At 45.3% G+C, this 20148-nt stretch overlaps 1 protein-coding gene across 2 annotated transcripts in view; it reads left to right on the plus strand.

The window, feature by feature from the left end:
- Positions 1 to 20148, plus strand: part of ddx6 (DEAD (Asp-Glu-Ala-Asp) box helicase 6) — a 68518-nt gene that overhangs the window by 2544 nt on the left and 45826 nt on the right. For both annotated transcript variants that reach the window (XM_055895136.1, XM_055895135.1), the window contains exons 4-5: positions 15513 to 15617; positions 16901 to 17030. In XM_055895136.1, coding sequence (XP_055751111.1) covers positions 15513 to 15617; positions 16901 to 17030 — 235 coding nt within the window. The remainder of the gene's footprint in view (positions 1 to 15512; positions 15618 to 16900; positions 17031 to 20148) is intronic.

Consider the following 20148-nt stretch of genomic DNA (forward strand, 5'->3'; position numbering starts at 1 on the left):
CTGTTACACTAGGGCAGTAGTAGTCTGGTTCTTATGTTACACTAGGGCAGTAGTAGTCTGGTTCTTATGTTACACTAGGGCAGTAGTAGTCTGGTTCTTATGTTACACTAGGGCAGTAGTAGTCAGGTTCTTATGTTACACTAGGGCAGTAGTAGTCTGGTTCTTATGTTACACTAGGGCAGTAGTAGTCTGGTTCTTATGTTACACTAGGGCAGTAGTAGTCTGGTTCTTATGTTACACTAGGGCAGTAGTAGTCAGGTTCTTATGTTACACTAGGGCAGTAGTAGTCTGGTTCTTATGTTACACTAGGGCAGTAGTAGTCTGGTCCTTATGTTACACTAGGGCAGTAGTAGTCTGGTCCTTATGTTACACTAGGGCAGTAGTAGTCTGGTCCTTATGTTACACCAGGGCAGTAGTAGTCTGGTCCTTATGTTACACCAGGGCAGTAGTAGTCTGGTCCTTATGTTACACCAGGGCAGTAGTAGTCTGGTCCTTATGTTACACCAGGGCAGTAGTAGTCTGGTCCTTATGTTACACTAGGGCAGTAGTAGTCTGGTCCTTATGTTACACTAGGGCAGTAGTAGTCTGGTTCTTATGTTACACTAGGGCAGTAGTAGTCTGGTCCTTATGTTACACTAGGGCAGTAGTAGTCTGGTCCTTATGTTACACTAGGGCAGTAGTAGTCAGGTTCTTATGTTACACTAGGGCAGTAGTGGTCAGGTTCTTATGTTACACTAGGGCAGTAGTAGTCTGGTTCCTCTGTTACACTAGGGCAGTAGTAGTCTGGTCCTTATGTTACACTAGGGCAGTAGTAGTCTGGTTCTTATGTTACACTAGGGCAGTAGTAGTCTGGTTCTTATGTTACACTAGGGCAGTAGTAGTCTGGTCCTTATGTTACACTAGGGCAGTAGTAGTCGGGTTCTTATGTTACACTAGGGCAGTAGTAGTCAGGTCCTTATGTTACACTAGGGCAGTAGTAGTCAGGTCCTTATGTTACACTAGGGCAGTAGTAGTCTGGTCCTTATGTTACACTAGGGCAGTAGTAGTCTGGTTCTTATGTTACACTAGGGCAGTAGTAGTCTGGTCCTTATGTTACACTAGGGCAGTAGTAGTCTGGTCCTTATGTTACACTAGGGCAGTAGTAGTCGGGTTCTTATGTTACACTAGGGCAGTAGTAGTCAGGTTCTTATGTTACACTAGGGCAGTAGTAGTCTGGTCCTTATGTTACACTAGGGCAGTAGTAGTCAGGTTCTTATGTTACACTAGGGCAGTAGTAGTCTGGTCCTTATGTTACACTAGGGCAGTAGTAGTCGGGTTCTTATGTTACACTAGGGCAGTAGTAGTCAGGTCCTTATGTTACACTAGGGCAGTAGTAGTCAGGTCCTTATGTTACACTAGGGCAGTAGTAGTCTGGTCCTTATGTTACACTAGGGCAGTAGTAGTCTGGTTCTTATGTTACACTAGGGCAGTAGTAGTCTGGTCCTTATGTTACACTAGGGCAGTAGTAGTCTGGTTCTTATGTTACACTAGGGCAGTAGTAGTCTGGTTCCTATGTTACACTAGGGCAGTAGTAGTCAGGTTCTTATGTTACACTAGGGCAGTAGTAGTCTGGTTCTTATGTTACACTAGGGCAGTAGTAGTCTGGTTCTTATGTTACACTAGGGCAGTAGTAGTCTGGTTCTTATGTTACACTAGGGCAGTAGTAGTCTGGTTCTTATGGTACACTAGGGCAGTAGTAGTCTGGTTCTTATGTTACACTAGGGCAGTAGTAGTCTGGTTCTTATGTTACACTAGGGCAGTAGTAGTCTGGTTCTTATGTTACACTAGGGCAGTAGTAGTCAGGTTCTTATGTTACACTAGGGCAGTAGTAGTCGGGTCCTTATGTTACACTAGGGCAGTAGTAGTCAGGTTCTTATGTTACACTAGGGCAGTAGTGGTCAGGTTCTTATGTTACACTAGGGCAGTAGTAGTCAGGTTCTTATGTTACACTAGGGCAGTAGTAGTCTGGTTCTTATGTTACACTAGGGCAGTAGTAGTCTGGTCCTTATGTTACACTAGGGCAGTAGTAGTCTGGTTCTTATGTTACACTAGGGCAGTAGTAGTCTGGTTCTTATGTTACACTAGGGCAGTAGTAGTCAGGTTCTTATGTTACACTAGGGCAGTAGTAGTCTGGTTATGTTACACTAGGGCAGTAGTAGTCTGGTTCTTATGTTACACTAGGGCAGTAGTAGTCAGGTTCTTATGTTACACTAGGGCAGTAGTAGTCAGGTTCTTATGTTACACTAGGGCAGTAGTAGTCTGGTTATGTTACACTAGGGCAGTAGTAGTCAGGTTCTTATGTTACACTAGGGCAGTAGTAGTCAGGTTCTTATGTTACACTAGGGCAGTAGTAGTCTGGTTATGTTACACTAGGGCAGTAGTAGTCTGGTTCTTATGTTACACTAGGGCAGTAGTAGTCTGGTTATGTTACACTAGGGCAGTAGTAGTCTGGTTATGTTACACTAGGGCAGTAGTAGTCTGGTTCTTATCTCTGTTACACTAGGGCAGTAGTAGTCAGGTTCTTATGTTACACTAGGGCAGTAATAGTCAGGTCCTTATGTTACACTAGGGCAGTAGTAGTCTGGTTCTTATGTTACACTAGGGCAGTAGTAGTCAGGTCCTTATCTCTGTTACACTAGGGCAGTAGTAGTCTGGTTCCTATGTTACACTAGGGCAGTAGTAGTCAGGTCCTTATGTTACACTAGGGCAGTAGTAGTCTGGTTCTTATCTCTGTTACACTAGGGCAGTAGTAGTCGGGTTCTTATGTTACACTAGGGCAGTAGTAGTCTGGTTCCTCTGTTACACTAGGGCAGTAGTAGTCAGGTTCTTATATTACACTAGGGCAGTAGTAGTCTGGTTCCTATGTTACACTAGGGCAGTAGTAGTCAGGTTCCTATGTTACACTAGGGCAGTAGTAGTCTGGTTCCTATGTTACACTAGGGCAGTAGTAGTCAGGTTCTTATGTTACACTAGGGCAGTAGTAGTCTGGTTATGTTACACTAGGGCAGTAGTAGTCTGGTCCTTATGTTACACTAGGGCAGTAGTAGTCTGGTCCTTATGTTACACTAGGGCAGTAGTAGTCAGGTCCTTATGTTACACTAGGGCAGTAGTAGTCTGGTTCTTATGTTACACTAGGGCAGTAGTAGTCTGGTTCTTATGTTACACTAGGGCAGTAGTAGTCAGGTTCTTATGTTACACTAGGGCAGTAGTAGTCGGGTTCTTATGTTACACTAGGGCAGTAGTAGTCTGGTTCTTATGTTACACTAGGGCAGTAGTAGTCTGGTTATGTTACACTAGGGCAGTAGTAGTCAGGTTCTTATGTTACACTAGGGCAGTAGTAGTCTGGTTCTTATGTTACACTAGGGCAGTAGTAGTCGGGTTCTTATGTTACACTAGGGCAGTAGTAGTCTGGTTCTTATGTTACACTAGGGCAGTAGTAGTCTGGTCCTTATGTTACACTAGGGCAGTAGTAGTCAGGTCCTTATGTTACACTAGGGCAGTAGTAGTCTGGTTCTTATCTCTGTTACACTAGGGCAGTAGTAGTCTGGTTCTTATGTTACACTAGGGCAGTAGTAGTCTGGTTATGTTACACTAGGGCAGTAGTAGTCAGGTTCTTATGTTACACTAGGGCAGTAGTAGTCGGGTTCTTATGTTACACTAGGGCAGTAGTAGTCTGGTTCCTCTGTTACACTAGGGCAGTAGTAGTCAGGTTCTTATATTACACTAGGGCAGTAGTAGTCTGGTTCCTATGTTACACTAGGGCAGTAGTAGTCAGGTTCCTATGTTACACTAGGGCAGTAGTAGTCTGGTTCCTATGTTACACTAGGGCAGTAGTAGTCAGGTTCTTATGTTACACTAGGGCAGTAGTAGTCAGGTTCTTATGTTACACTAGGGCAGTAGTAGTCTGGTTATGTTACACTAGGGCAGTAGTAGTCTGGTCCTTATGTTGCACTAGGGCAGTAGTAGTCGGGTTCTTATGTTACACTAGGGCAGTAGTAGTCAGGTCCTTATGTTACACTAGGGCAGTAGTAGTCTGGTTATGTTACACTAGGGCAGTAGTAGTCTGGTTGTTACACTAGGGCAGTAGTAGTCTGGTTATGTTACACTAGGGCAGTAGTAGTCTGGTTATGTTACACTAGGGCAGTAGTAGTCTGGTTATGTTACACTAGGGCAGTAGTAGTCGGGTTATGTTACACTAGGGCAGTAGTAGTCGGGTTATGTTACACTAGGGCAGTAGTAGTCGGGTTATGTTACACTAGGGCAGTAGTAGTCTGGTTCTTATGTTACACTAGGGCAGTAGTAGTCTGGTTATGTTACACTAGGGCAGTAGTAGTCGGGTTCTTATGTTACACTAGGGCAGTAGTAGTCTGGTTATGTTACACTAGGGCAGTAGTAGTCTGGTTATGTTACACTAGGGCAGTAGTAGTCGGGTTATGTTACACTAGGGCAGTAGTAGTCTGGTTCCTCTGTTACACTAGGGCAGTAGTAGTCTGGTTCCTCTGTTACACTAGGGCAGTAGTAGTCAGGTTCTTATGTTACACTAGGGCAGTAGTAGTCAGGTTCTTATGTTACACTAGGGCAGTAGTAGTCTGGTTCTTATGTTACACTAGGGCAGTAGTGGTCAGGTCCTTATGTTACACTAGGGCAGTAGTGGTCAGGTCCTTATGTTACACTAGGGCAGTAGTAGTCTGGTTATGTTACACTAGGGCAGTAGTAGTCTGGTTATGTTACACTAGGGCAGTAGTAGTCTGGTTCTTATCTCTGTTACACTAGGGCAGTAGTAGTCAGGTTCTTATGTTACACTAGGGCAGTAGTAGTCAGGTCCTTGTCTCTGTTACACTAGGGCAGTAGTAGTCAGGTTCTTATGTTACACTAGGGCAGTAGTAGTCAGGTCCTTATCTCTGTTACACTAGGGCAGTAGTAGTCAGGTTCTTATGTTACACTAGGGTAGTAATAGTCAGGTCCTTATGTTACACTAGGGCAGTAGTAGTCTGGTTCTTATGTTACACTAGGGCAGTAGTAGTCTGGTTCTTATGTTACACTAGGGCAGTAGTAGTCGGGTTCTTATGTTACACTAGGGCAGTAGTAGTCTGGTTCTTATGTTACACTAGGGCAGTAGTAGTCTGGTTATGTTACACTAGGGCAGTAGTAGTCAGGTTCTTATGTTACACTAGGGCAGTAGTAGTCTGGTTCTTATGTTACACTAGGGCAGTAGTAGTCGGGTTCTTATGTTACACTAGGGCAGTAGTAGTCTGGTTCTTATGTTACACTAGGGCAGTAGTAGTCTGGTCCTTATGTTACACTAGGGCAGTAGTAGTCAGGTCCTTATGTTACACTAGGGCAGTAGTAGTCTGGTTCTTATCTCTGTTACACTAGGGCAGTAGTAGTCAGGTTCTTATGTTACACTAGGGCAGTAGTAGTCGGGTTCTTATGTTACACTAGGGCAGTAGTAGTCTGGTTCCTCTGTTACACTAGGGCAGTAGTAGTCAGGTTCTTATATTACACTAGGGCAGTAGTAGTCTGGTTCCTATGTTACACTAGGGCAGTAGTAGTCAGGTTCCTATGTTACACTAGGGCAGTAGTAGTCTGGTTCCTATGTTACACTAGGGCAGTAGTAGTCAGGTTCTTATGTTACACTAGGGCAGTAGTAGTCTGGTTATGTTACACTAGGGCAGTAGTAGTCTGGTCCTTATGTTACACTAGGGCAGTAGTAGTCTGGTCCTTATGTTACACTAGGGCAGTAGTAGTCTGGTTCTTATGTTACACTAGGGCAGTAGTAGTCAGGTCCTTATGTTACACTAGGGCAGTAGTAGTCTGGTTCTTATGTTACACTAGGGCAGTAGTAGTCTGGTTCTTATGTTACACTAGGGCAGTAGTAGTCAGGTTCTTATGTTACACTAGGGCAGTAGTAGTCGGGTTCTTATGTTACACTAGGGCAGTAGTAGTCTGGTTCTTATGTTACACTAGGGCAGTAGTAGTCTGGTTATGTTACACTAGGGCAGTAGTAGTCAGGTTCTTATGTTACACTAGGGCAGTAGTAGTCTGGTTCTTATGTTACACTAGGGCAGTAGTAGTCGGGTTCTTATGTTACACTACGGCAGTAGTAGTCTGGTTCTTATGTTACACTAGGGCAGTAGTAGTCTGGTCCTTATGTTACACTAGGGCAGTAGTAGTCAGGTCCTTATGTTACACTAGGGCAGTAGTAGTCTGGTTCTTATCTCTGTTACACTAGGGCAGTAGTAGTCAGGTTCTTATGTTACACTAGGGCAGTAGTAGTCGGGTTCTTATGTTACACTAGGGCAGTAGTAGTCTGGTTCCTCTGTTACACTAGGGCAGTAGTAGTCAGGTTCTTATATTACACTAGGGCAGTAGTAGTCTGGTTCCTATGTTACACTAGGGCAGTAGTAGTCAGGTTCCTATGTTACACTAGGGCAGTAGTAGTCAGGTTCTTATGTTACACTAGGGCAGTAGTGGTCAGGTTCTTATGTTACACTAGGGCAGTAGTAGTCAGGTTCTTATGTTACACTAGGGCAGTAGTGGTCAGGTTCTTATGTTACACTAGGGCAGTAGTAGTCGGGTTCTTATGTTACACTAGGGCAGTAGTAGTCAGGTTCTTATGTTACACTAGGGCAGTAGTGGTCAGGTTCTTATGTTACACTAGGGCAGTAGTAGTCTGGTTCCTCTGTTACACTAGGGCAGTAGTAGTCTGGTCCTTATGTTACACTAGGGCAGTAGTAGTCGGGTTCTTATGTTACACTAGGGCAGTAGTAGTCTGGTTCCTCTGTTACACTAGGGCAGTAGTAGTCAGGTTCTTATATTACACTATGGCAGTAGTAGTCTGGTTCCTATGTTACACTAGGGCAGTAGTAGTCAGGTTCTTATGTTACACTAGGGCAGTAGTAGTCAGGTTCTTATGTTACACTAGGGCAGTAGTAGTCTGGTTATGTTACACTAGGGCAGTAGTAGTCTGGTCCTTATGTTACACTAGGGCAGTAGTAGTCGGGTTCTTATGTTACACTAGGGCAGTAGTAGTCAGGTCCTTATGTTACACTAGGGCAGTAGTAGTCTGGTTATGTTACACTAGGGCAGTAGTAGTCTGGTTATGTTACACTAGGGTAGTAGTAGTCTGGTTATGTTACACTAGGGCAGTAGTAGTCTGGTTATGTTACACTAGGGCAGTAGTAGTCGGGTTATGTTACACTAGGGCAGTAGTAGTCGGGTTATGTTACACTAGGGCAGTAGTAGTCAGGTTATGTTACACTAGGGCAGTAGTAGTCAGGTTATGTTACACTAGGGCAGTAGTAGTCAGGTTATGTTACACTAGGGCAGTAGTAGTCTGGTTCTTATGTTACACTAGGGCAGTAGTAGTCGGGTTCTTATGTTACACTAGGGCAGTAGTAGTCTGGTTATGTTACACTAGGGCAGTAGTAGTCGGGTTATGTTACACTAGGGCAGTAGTAGTCTGGTTCCTCTGTTACACTAGGGCAGTAGTAGTCTGGTTCCTCTGTTACACTAGGGCAGTAGTAGTCTGGTTCCTCTGTTACACTAGGGCAGTAGTAGTCTGGTTCCTCTGTTACACTAGGGCAGTAGTAGTCAGGTTCTTATGTTACACTAGGGCAGTAGTAGTCGGGTTATTACGTTACACTAGGGCAGTAGTGGTCAGGTTCTTATGTTACACTAGGGCAGTAGTGGTCAGGTCCTTATGTTACACTAGGGCAGTAGTAGTCTGGTTCTTATGTTACACTAGGGCAGTAGTAGTCTGGTTATGTTACACTAGGGCAGTAGTAGTCTGGTTCTTATGTTACACTAGGGCAGTAGTAGTCTGGTTATGTTACACTAGGGCAGTAGTAGTCTGGTTATGTTACACTAGGGCAGTAGTAGTCTGGTTCTTATCTCTGTTACACTAGGGCAGTAGTAGTCAGGTTCTTATGTTACACTAGGGCAGTAGTAGTCGGGTTCTTATGTTACACTAGGGCAGTAGTAGTCTGGTTCCTCTGTTACACTAGGGCAGTAGTAGTCAGGTTCTTATATTACACTAGGGCAGTAGTAGTCTGGTTCCTATGTTACACTAGGGCAGTAGTAGTCAGGTTCCTATGTTACACTAGGGCAGTAGTAGTCAGGTTCTTATGTTACACTAGGGCAGTAGTGGTCAGGTTCTTATGTTACACTAGGGCAGTAGTAGTCAGGTTCTTATGTTACACTAGGGCAGTAGTGGTCAGGTTCTTATGTTACACTAGGGCAGTAGTAGTCGGGTTCTTATGTTACACTAGGGCAGTAGTAGTCAGGTTCTTATGTTACACTAGGGCAGTAGTGGTCAGGTTCTTATGTTACACTAGGGCAGTAGTAGTCTGGTTCCTCTGTTACACTAGGGCAGTAGTAGTCTGGTCCTTATGTTACACTAGGGCAGTAGTAGTCGGGTTCTTATGTTACACTAGGGCAGTAGTAGTCTGGTTCCTCTGTTACACTAGGGCAGTAGTAGTCAGGTTCTTATATTACACTATGGCAGTAGTAGTCTGGTTCCTATGTTACACTAGGGCAGTAGTAGTCAGGTTCTTATGTTACACTAGGGCAGTAGTAGTCAGGTTCTTATGTTACACTAGGGCAGTAGTAGTCTGGTTATGTTACACTAGGGCAGTAGTAGTCTGGTCCTTATGTTACACTAGGGCAGTAGTAGTCGGGTTCTTATGTTACACTAGGGCAGTAGTAGTCAGGTCCTTATGTTACACTAGGGCAGTAGTAGTCTGGTTATGTTACACTAGGGCAGTAGTAGTCTGGTTATGTTACACTAGGGCAGTAGTAGTCTGGTTATGTTACACTAGGGCAGTAGTAGTCTGGTTATGTTACACTAGGGCAGTAGTAGTCGGGTTATGTTACACTAGGGCAGTAGTAGTCGGGTTATGTTACACTAGGGCAGTAGTAGTCAGGTTATGTTACACTAGGGCAGTAGTAGTCAGGTTATGTTACACTAGGGCAGTAGTAGTCAGGTTATGTTACACTAGGGCAGTAGTAGTCTGGTTCTTATGTTACACTAGGGCAGTAGTAGTCGGGTTCTTATGTTACACTAGGGCAGTAGTAGTCTGGTTATGTTACACTAGGGCAGTAGTAGTCGGGTTATGTTACACTAGGGCAGTAGTAGTCTGGTTCCTCTGTTACACTAGGGCAGTAGTAGTCTGGTTCCTCTGTTACACTAGGGCAGTAGTAGTCTGGTTCCTCTGTTACACTAGGGCAGTAGTAGTCAGGTCCTTATGTTACACTAGGGCAGTAGTAGTCAGGTTCTTATGTTACACTAGGGCAGTAGTAGTCGGGTTATTACGTTACACTAGGGCAGTAGTGGTCAGGTTCTTATGTTACACTAGGGCAGTAGTGGTCAGGTCCTTATGTTACACTAGGGCAGTAGTAGTCTGGTTCTTATGTTACACTAGGGCAGTAGTAGTCTGGTTATGTTACACTAGGGCAGTAGTAGTCTGGTTCTTATGTTACACTAGGGCAGTAGTAGTCTGGTTATGTTACACTAGGGCAGTAGTAGTCTGGTTATGTTACACTAGGGCAGTAGTAGTCTGGTTCTTATCTCTGTTACACTAGGGCAGTAGTAGTCAGGTTCTTATGTTACACTAGGGCAGTAGTAGTCAGGTCCTTATCTCTGTTACACTAGGGCAGTAGTAGTCAGGTTCTTATGTTACACTAGGGCAGTAGTAGTCAGGTCCTTATCTCTGTTACACTAGGGCAGTAGTAGTCAGGTTATTATGTTACACTAGGGCAGTAGTAGTCAGGTCCTTATGTTACACTAGGGCAGTAGTAGTCTGGTTCTTATGTTACACTAGGGCAGTAGTAGTCTGGTTCTTATGTTACACTAGGGCAGTAGTAGTCTGGTTCTTATGTTACACTAGGGCAGTAGTAGTCGGGTTCTTATGTTACACTAGGGCAGTAGTAGTCTGGTTCTTATGTTACACTAGGGCAGTAGTAGTCTGGTTATGTTACACTAGGGCAGTAGTAGTCAGGTTCTTATGTTACACTAGGGCAGTAGTAGTCTGGTTCTTATGTTACACTAGGGCAGTAGTAGTTGGGTTCTTATGTTACACTAGGGCAGTAGTAGTCGGGTTCTTATGTTACACTAGGGCAGTAGTAGTCTGGTCCTTATGTTACACTAGGGCAGTAGTAGTCAGGTCCTTATGTTACACTAGGGCAGTAGTAGTCTGGTTCTTATCTCTGTTACACTAGGGCAGTAGTAGTCGGGTTCTTATGTTACACTAGGGCAGTAGTAGTCGGGTTATGTTACACTAGGGCAGTAGTAGTCTGGTTCCTCTGTTACACTAGGGCAGTAGTAGTCAGGTTCTTATATTACACTAGGGCAGTAGTAGTCTGGTTCCTATGTTACACTAGGGCAGTAGTAGTCAGGTTCCTATGTTACACTAGGGCAGTAGTAGTCAGGTTCTTATGTTACACTAGGGCAGTAGTAGTCTGGTTATGTTACACTAGGGCAGTAGTAGTCTGGTTCTTATGTTACACTAGGGCAGTAGTAGTCTGGTCCTTATGTTACACTAGGGCAGTAGTAGTCTGGTCCTTATGTTACACTAGGGCAGTAGTAGTCTGGTTATGTTACACTAGGGCAGTAGTAGTCTGGTTCTTATGTTACACTAGGGCAGTAGTAGTCTGGTTATGTTACACTAGGGCAGTAGTAGTCTGGTCCTTATGTTACACTAGGGCAGTAGTAGTCTGGTCCTTATGTTACACTAGGGCAGTAGTGGTCAGGTTCTTATGTTACACTAGGGCAGTAGTAGTCAGGTTCTTATGTTACACTAGGGCAGTAGTAGTCTGGTTATGTTACACTAGGGCAGTAGTAGTCTGGTCCTTATGTTACACTAGGGCAGTAGTAGTCTGGTCCTTATGTTACACTAGGGCAGTAGTAGTCTGGTTCTTATGTTACACTAGGGCAGTAGTAGTCAGGTCCTTATGTTACACTAGGGCAGTAGTAGTCTGGTTCTTATGTTACACTAGGGCAGTAGTAGTCTGGTTCTTATGTTACACTAGGGCAGTAGTAGTCAGGTTCTTATGTTACACTAGGGCAGTAGTAGTCGGGTTCTTATGTTACACTAGGGCAGTAGTAGTCTGGTTCTTATGTTACACTAGGGCAGTAGTAGTCTGGTTATGTTACACTAGGGCAGTAGTAGTCAGGTTCTTATGTTACACTAGGGCAGTAGTAGTCTGGTTCTTATGTTACACTAGGGCAGTAGTAGTCGGGTTCTTATGTTACACTAGGGCAGTAGTAGTCTGGTTCTTATGTTACACTAGGGCAGTAGTAGTCTGGTCCTTATGTTACACTAGGGCAGTAGTAGTCAGGTCCTTATGTTACACTATGGCAGTAGTAGTCTGGTTCTTATCTCTGTTACACTAGGGCAGTAGTAGTCAGGTTCTTATGTTACACTAGGGCAGTAGTAGTCGGGTTCTTATGTTACACTAGGGCAGTAGTAGTCTGGTTCCTCTGTTACACTAGGGCAGTAGTAGTCAGGTTCTTATATTACACTAGGGCAGTAGTAGTCTGGTTCCTATGTTACACTAGGGCAGTAGTAGTCAGGTTCCTATGTTACACTAGGGCAGTAGTAGTCTGGTTCCTATGTTACACTAGGGCAGTAGTAGTCAGGTTCTTATGTTACACTAGGGCAGTAGTAGTCTGGTTATGTTACACTAGGGCAGTAGTAGTCTGGTCCTTATGTTACACTAGGGCAGTAGTAGTCGGGTTCTTATGTTACACTAGGGCAGTAGTAGTCAGGTCCTTATGTTACACTAGGGCAGTAGTAGTCAGGTCCTTATGTTACACTAGGGCAGTAGTAGTCTGGTTATGTTACACTAGGGCAGTAGTAGTCTGGTTATGTTACACTAGGGCAGTAGTAGTCTGGTTATGTTACACTAGGGCAGTAGTAGTCTGGTTATGTTACACTAGGGCAGTAGTAGTCGGGTTGTGTTACACTAGGGCAGTAGTAGTCGGGTTATGTTACACTAGGGCAGTAGTAGTCGGGTTCTTATGTTACACTAGGGCAGTAGTAGTCTGGTTATGTTACACTAGGGCAGTAGTAGTCTGGTTATGTTACACTAGGGCAGTAGTCGGGTTATGTTACACTAGGGCAGTAGTAGTCTGGTTCCTCTGTTACACTAGGGCAGTAGTAGTCTGGTTCCTCTGTTACACTAGGGCAGTAGTAGTCTGGTTCCTCTGTTACACTAGGGCAGTAGTAGTCAGGTTCTTATGTTACACTAGGGCAGTAGTAGTCGGGTTATTACGTTACACTAGGGCAGTAGTGGTCAGGTTCTTATGTTACACTAGGGCAGTAGTGGTCAGGTCCTTATGTTACACTAGGGCAGTAGTGGTCAGGTTCTTATGTTACACTAGGGCAGTAGTGGTCAGGTCCTTATGTTACACTAGGGCAGTAGTGGTCAGGTCCTTATGTTACACTAGGGCAGTAGTAGTCTGGTTCTTATGTTACACTAGGGCAGTAGTGGTCAGGTTCTTATGTTACACTAGGGCAGTAGTGGTCAGGTCCTTATGTTACACTAGGGCAGTAGTAGTCTGGTTCTTATCTGTTACACTAGGGCAGTAGTAGTCAGGTTCTTATGTTACACTAGGGCAGTAGTAGTCGGGTTCTTATGTTACACTAGGGCAGTAGTAGTCTGGTTCCTCTGTTACACTAGGGCAGTAGTAGTCAGGTTCTTATATTACACTAGGGCAGTAGTAGTCTGGTTCCTATGTTACACTAGGGCAGTAGTAGTCAGGTTCCTATGTTACACTAGGGCAGTAGTAGTCTGGTTCCTATGTTACACTAGGGCAGTAGTAGTCAGGTTCTTATGTTACACTAGGGCAGTAGTAGTCTGGTTATGTTACACTAGGGCAGTAGTAGTCTGGTTATGTTACACTAGGGCAGTAGTAGTCGGGTTCTTATGTTACACTAGGGCAGTAGTAGTCAGGTCCTTATGTTACACTAGGGCAGTAGTAGTCAGGTCCTTATGTTACACTAGGGCAGTAGTGGTCAGGTCCTTATGTTACACTAGGGCAGTAGTGGTCAGGTCCTTATGTTACACTAGGGCAGTAGTAGTCTGGTTATGTTACACTAGGGCAGTAGTAGTCTGGTTCTTATGTTACACTAGGGCAGTAGTAGTCTGGTTATGTTACACTAGGGCAGTAGTAGTCAGGTTCCTCTGTTGCACTAGGGCAGTAGTAGTCTGGTTCCTCTGTTACACTAGGGCAGTAGTAGTCAGGTTCTTATGTTACACTAGGGCAGTAGTAGTCTGGTTATGTTACACTAGGGCAGTAGTAGTCAGGTTCCTCTGTTACACTAGGGCAGTAGTGGTCAGGTTCTTATGTTACACTAGGGCAGTAGTAGTCAGGTTCTTATGTTACACTAGGGCAGTAGTAGTCTGGTTCTTATGTTACACTAGGGCAGTAGTGGTCAGGTCCTTATGTTACACTAGGGCAGTAGTGGTCAGGTCCTTATGTTACACTAGGGCAGTAGTGGTCAGGTTCTTATGTTACACTAGGGCAGTAGTGGTCAGGTTCTTATGTTACACTAGGGCAGTAGTAGTCGGGTTCTTATGTTACACTAGGGCAGTAGTAGTCAGGTTCTTATGTTACACTAGGGCAGTAGTGGTCAGGTCCTTATGTTACACTAGGGCAGTAGTAGTCTGGTTATGTTACACTAGGGCAGTAGTAGTCTGGTTCTTATCTCTGTTACACTAGGGCAGTAGTAGTCTGGTCCTTATGTTACACTAGGGCAGTAGTAGTCTGGTCCTTATGTTACACTAGGGCAGTAGTCAGGTTCTTATGTTACACTAGGGCAGTAGTAGTCTGGTTCTTATGTTACACTAGGGCAGTAGTAGTCTGGTCCTTATGTTACACTAGGGCAGTAGTAGTCAGGTCCTTATCTCTGTTACACTAGGGCAGTAGTAGTCTGGTTCTTATGTTACACTAGGGCAGTAGTAGTCTGGTCCTTATGTTACACTAGGGCAGTAGTAGTCAGGTCCTTATGTTACACTAGGGCAGTAGTAGTCAGGTCCTTATGTTACACTAGGGCAGTAGTAGTCTGGTCCTTATGTTACACTAGGGCAGTAGTAGTCTGGTCCTTATGTTACACTAGGGCAGTAGTAGTCTGGTCCTTATGTTACACTAGGGCAGTAGTAGTCAGGTTCTTATCTCTGTTACACTAGGGCAGTAGTAGTCAGGTTCTTATGTTACACTAGGGCAGTAGTAGTCAGGTTCTTATCTCTGTTACACTAGGGCAGGAGTAGTCTGGTTCTTATGTTACACTAGGGCAGTAGTAGTCTGGTTCTTATGTTACACTAGGGCAGTAGTAGTCTGGTTCTTATGTTACACTAGGGCAGTAGTAGTCTGGTCCTTATGTTACACTAGGGCAGTAGTAGTCAGGTCCTTATGTTACACTAGGGCAGTAGTAGTCAGGTCCTTATGTTACACCAGGGCAGTAGTAGTCTGGTTCTTATGTTACACTAGGGCAGTAGTAGTCTGGTCCTTATGTTACACTAGGGCAGTAGTAGTCTGGTCCTTATGTTACACTAGGGCAGTAGTAGTCTGGTCCTTATGTTACACTAGGGCAGTAGTAGTCTGGTTCTTATGTTACACTAGGGCAGTAGTAGTCAGGTTCTTATGTTACACTAGGGCAGTAGTAGTCAGGTTCTTATGTTACACTAGGGCAGTAGTAGTCTGGTCCTTATGTTACACTAGGGCAGTAGTAGTCAGGTTCTTATGTTACACTAGGGCAGTAGTAGTCAGGTTCTTATGTTACACTAGGGCAGTAGTAGTCTGGTTCCTATGTTACACTCGGGCAGTAGTAGTCAGGTCCTTATGTTACACTAGGGCAGTAGTAGTCTGGTTCTTATGTTACACTAGGGCAGTAGTAGTCTGGTTCTTATGTTACACTAGGGCAGTAGTAGTCAGGTCCTTATGTTACACTAGGGCAGTAGTAGTCAGGTCCTTATGTTACACTAGGGCAGTAGTAGTCTGGTTCTTATCTCTGTTACACTAGGGCAGTAGTAGTCTGGTTCTTATGTTACACTAGGGCAGTAGTAGTCAGGTCCTTATGTTACACTAGGGCAGTAGTAGTCAGGTCCTTATCTCTGTTACACTAGGGCAGTAGTAGTCAGGTCCTTATCTCTGTTACACTAGGGCAGTAGTAGTCTGGTTCTTATGTTACACTAGGGCAGTAGTAGTCAGGTTCTTATGTTACACTAGGGCAGTAGTAGTCTGGTTCTTATGTTACACTAGGGCAGTAGTAGTCTGGTCCTTATGTTACACTAGGGCAGTAGTAGTCAGGTCCTTATCTCTGTTACACTAGGGCAGTAGTAGTCTGGTTCTTATGTTACACTAGTGCAGTAGGAGTCGTGTTCTTATCTCATTTTCTCTCTCATTATAATCAATGTTAAGTTGATTCAATGTTGATCCGATGTTGATCCGATGTTGATCCGATGTACAACAGGACGTAACGGCGACTAAAGGCAATGAGTTTGAAGATTACTGCCTGAAGAGGGAACTGCTGATGGGCATCTTTGAGATGGGCTGGGAGAAACCCTCTCCAATACAGGTACGCTAAGAGCTAATGTTGCTACGTAGCCGCTGCATGGTATGTGTATTAGCTCTTGTTCATGACTCTGTTCTATTTCATTACCCAAGAGCCATTGCAGAAGGCGTCTTCTGTAAAGGGGGAGGTTAATGTAAGAGCGCCGGCGCTCAATCTGAACATTAACACGTACCCCGGTTTTTGGAAACGTATGGACCTTACCTTTTTCATATCGGTGTGAATTAAAATAAAAAGTTAGATTGATACATACCTTGACAGGGTCAGTGTTCCCACATGGCCATATCACGTTACAGCCGTTTACGGAAGACGAGGCGACCACCTATGTTAATTAGCTATCTAGCATGCCCCTAACACCTGTGTAAGGTAACTCTGGACGTGTAGTTTAGTAGGATGGAGGCTGTATGGATCTGTAACTGCTACAGTGTAGTTTAGTAGGATGGAGGCTGTATGGATCTGTAACTACTACAGTGTAGTTTAGTAGGATGGAGGCTGTATGGATCTGTAACTGCTACAGTGTAGTTTAGTAGGATGGAGGCTGTATGGATCTGTAACTGCTACAGTGTAGTTTAGTAGGATGGAGGCTGTATGGATCTGTAACTGCTACAGTGTAGTTTAGTAGGATGGAGGCTGTATGGATCTGTAACTACTACAGTGTAGTTTAGTAGGATGGAGGCTGTATGGATCTGTAACTGATACAGTGTAGTTTAGTAGGATGGAGGCTGTATGGATCTGTAACTGCTACAGTGTAGTTTAGTAGGATGGAGGCTGTATGGATCTGTAACTGTTAGTGATTAAAGATAAGGGCCAAATGGGTGGGGGGTGGTCCAATCTGAGCCCGGTCCAGTCTGAGCCCGGTCCAGTCTGAGCCCGGTCCAGTCTGAGCCCGGTCCAGTCTGAGCCCGGTCCAGTCTGAGCCCGGTCCAGTCTGAGCCCGGTCCAGTCTGAGCCCTGAGAGCTGCAGTGCTGCTGCTTCTCTCTTCTCCTTGGTAGTTCGTTGGTTGATTTGAATGGAATGACACTGATTGGCCCAGAGATTCCACTCACCTGGTGTCTCAGCAGATGTCTGAATGAATCTCTGATTAGAGGGAGAGGGGGGGGGGGGGTGACCACCAGCAAGGTGTAGAAGTGTTCCAAATGGAGCCCTATTCCCTAATGTAATGCACTACTTTTGTCTGTGGCACTAATATAGATAATGAGGTGCCATTTTGGGACTTAGGCAGACCTCAAGGCCCTGGGTTCTCGATGGGGATAAGTGGACTCTTAACGCGTTGCCTCTCCTTCTCTAGGAGGAGAGCATCCCCATAGCGCTGTCTGGGAGGGACATTCTGGCCAGGGCCAAGAACGGGACAGGAAAGAGCGGAGCCTACCTCATTCCCCTATTGGAACGCATCGACCTGAAGAAGGACTGCATACAAGGTGAGATTACACCTCTCAACCTATGGCCCATTGCCTTTTGTTTTAAACGGATATAAGACACTTGGATCCACATATATAGCCTCCACATTGACTCTGTACCGGTCCCCCCTGTATATAGCCTCCACATTGACTCTGTACCGTAACACCCTGTATATAGCCTCCACATTGACTCTGTACCGTAACACCCTGTATATAGCCTCCACATTGACTCTGTACCGTAACACCCTGTATATAGTCTCCACATTGACTCTGTACCGTAATACCCTGTATATAGCCTCCACATTGACTCTGTACCGTAACACCCTGTATATAGCCTCCACATTGACTCTGTACCGTAACACCCTGTATATAGCCTCCACATTGACTCTGTACCGTAACACCCTGTATATAGCCTCCACATTGACTCTGTACCGGTACCCCCTGTATATAGTCTCCACATTGACTCTGTACCGGTACACCCTGTATATAGCCTCCACATTGACTCTGTACCGTAACACCCTGTATATAGCCTCCACATTGACTCTGTACCGGTACCCCCTGTATATAGCCTCCACATTGACTCTGTACCGTAACACCCTGTATATAGCCTCCACACTGACTCTGTACCGGTACCCCCTGTATATAGCCTCCACATTGACTCTGTACCGTAACACCCTGTATATAGCCTCCACATTGACTCTGTACCGTAACACCCTGTATATAGCCTCCACATTGACTCTGTACCGGTACCCCCTGTATATAGTCTCCACATTGACTCTGTACCGGTACCCCCTGTATATAGCCTCCACATTGACTCTGTACCGTAACACCCTGTATATAGCCTCCACATTGACTCTGTACCGTAACACCCTGTATATAGCCTCCACATTGACTCTGTACCGGTACCCCCTGTATATAGCCTCCACATTGACTCTGTACCGGTACCCCCTGTATATAGCCTCCACATTGACTCTGTACCGTAACACCCTGTATATAGCCTCCACATTGACTCTGTACCAGTACCCCCTGTATATAGCCTCCACATTGACTCTGTACCGGTACCCCCTGTATATAGCCTCCACATTGACTCTGTACCGTAACACCCTGTATATAGCCTCCACATTGACTCTGTACCGTAACACCCTGTATATAGCCTCCACATTGACTCTGTACCAGTACCCCCTGTATATAGCCTCCACATTGACTCTGTACCGGTACCCCCTGTATATAGCCTCCACATTGACTCTGTACCGTAACACCCTGTATATAGCCTCCACATTGACTCTGTACCGGTACCCCCTGTATATAGCCTCCACATTGACTCTGTACCGTAACACCCTGTATATAGCCTCCACATTGACTCTGTACCGTAACACCCTGTATATAGCCTCCACATTGACTCTGTACCGGTACCGCCTGTATATAGCCTCCACATTGACTCTGTACCGTAACACCCTGTATATAGCCTCCACATTGACTCTGTACCGGTACCCCCTGTATATAGCCTCCACATTGACTCTGTACCGATACCCCCTGTATATAGCCTCCACATTGACTCTGTACCAGTACCCCCTGTATATAGCCTCCACATTGACTCTGTACCGTAACACCCTGTATATAGCCTCCACATTGACTCTGTACCAGTACCCCCTGTATATAGCCTCCACATTGACTCTGTACCAGTACCCCCTGTATATAGCCTCCACATTGACTCTGTACCGGTACCCCCTGTATATAGCCTCCACATTGACTCTGTACCGGTACCCCCTGTATATAGCCTCCACATTGACTCTGTACCGTAACACCCTGTATATAGCCTCCACATTGACTCTGTACCGTAACACCCTGTATATAGCCTCCACATTGACTCTGTACCGGTACCCCCTGTATATAGCCTCCACATTGACTCTGTACCGGTACCCCCTGTATATAGCCTCCACATTGACTCTGTACCGGTACCCCCTGTATACAGCCTCCACATTGACTCTGTACCGGTACCCCCTGTATATAGCCTCCACATTGACTCTGTACCGGTACCCCCTGTATATAACCTCCACATTGACTCTGTACCGTAACACCCTGTATATAGCCTCCACATTGACTCTGTACCGGTACCCCCTGTATATAGCCTCCACATTGACTCTGTACCAGTACCCCCTGTATACAGCCTCCACATTGACTCTGTACTGTAACACCCTGTATATAGCCTCCACATTGACTCTGTACCGTAACACCCTGTATATAGCCTCCACATTGACTCTGTACCGTAACACCCTGTATATAGTCTCCACATTGACTCTGTACCGGTACCCCCTGTATATAGCCTCCACATTGACATTGTACCGTAACACCCTGTATATAGTCTCCACATTGACTCTGTACCGTAACACCCTGTATACAGCCTCCACATTGACTCTGTACCGGTACCCCCTGTATATAGCCTCCACATTGACTCTGTACCGGTACCCCCTGTATATAGCCTCCACATTGACATTGTACCGTAACACCCTGTATATAGTCTCCACATTGACTCTGTACCGTAACACCCTGTATACAGCCTCCACATTGACTCTGTACCGGTACCCCCTGTATATAGCCTCCACATTGACTCTGTACCGGTACCCCCTGTATATAGCCTCCACATTGACTCTGTACCGGTACCCCCTGTATATAGCCTCCACATTGACTCTGTACCGGTACCCCCTGTATATAGCTCCACATTGACTCTGTACCGGTACCCCCTGTATATAGCCTCCACATTGACTCTGTACCGGTACCCCCTGTATATAGCCTCCACATTGACTCTGTACCAATACCCCCTGTATATAGCCTCCACATTGACTCTGTACCAGTACCCCCTGTATATAGCCTCCACATTGACTCTGTACCGGTACCCCCTGTATATAGCCTCCACATTGACTCTGTACCGGTACCCCCCTGTATATAGCCTCCACATTGACTCTGTACCAGTACACCCTGTATATAGCCTCCACATTGACTCTGTACCGGTACCCCCTGTATATAGCCTCCACATTGACTCTGTACCGGTACCCCCCTGTATATAGCCTCCACATTGACTCTGTACCGTAACACCCTGTATATAGCCTCCACATTGACTCTGTACCGGTACCCCCTGTAT

This window comes from Salvelinus fontinalis, chromosome 33 (genome assembly GCF_029448725.1).
Source record: "Salvelinus fontinalis isolate EN_2023a chromosome 33, ASM2944872v1, whole genome shotgun sequence".
Lineage (NCBI taxonomy): Eukaryota > Metazoa > Chordata > Actinopteri > Salmoniformes > Salmonidae > Salvelinus > Salvelinus fontinalis.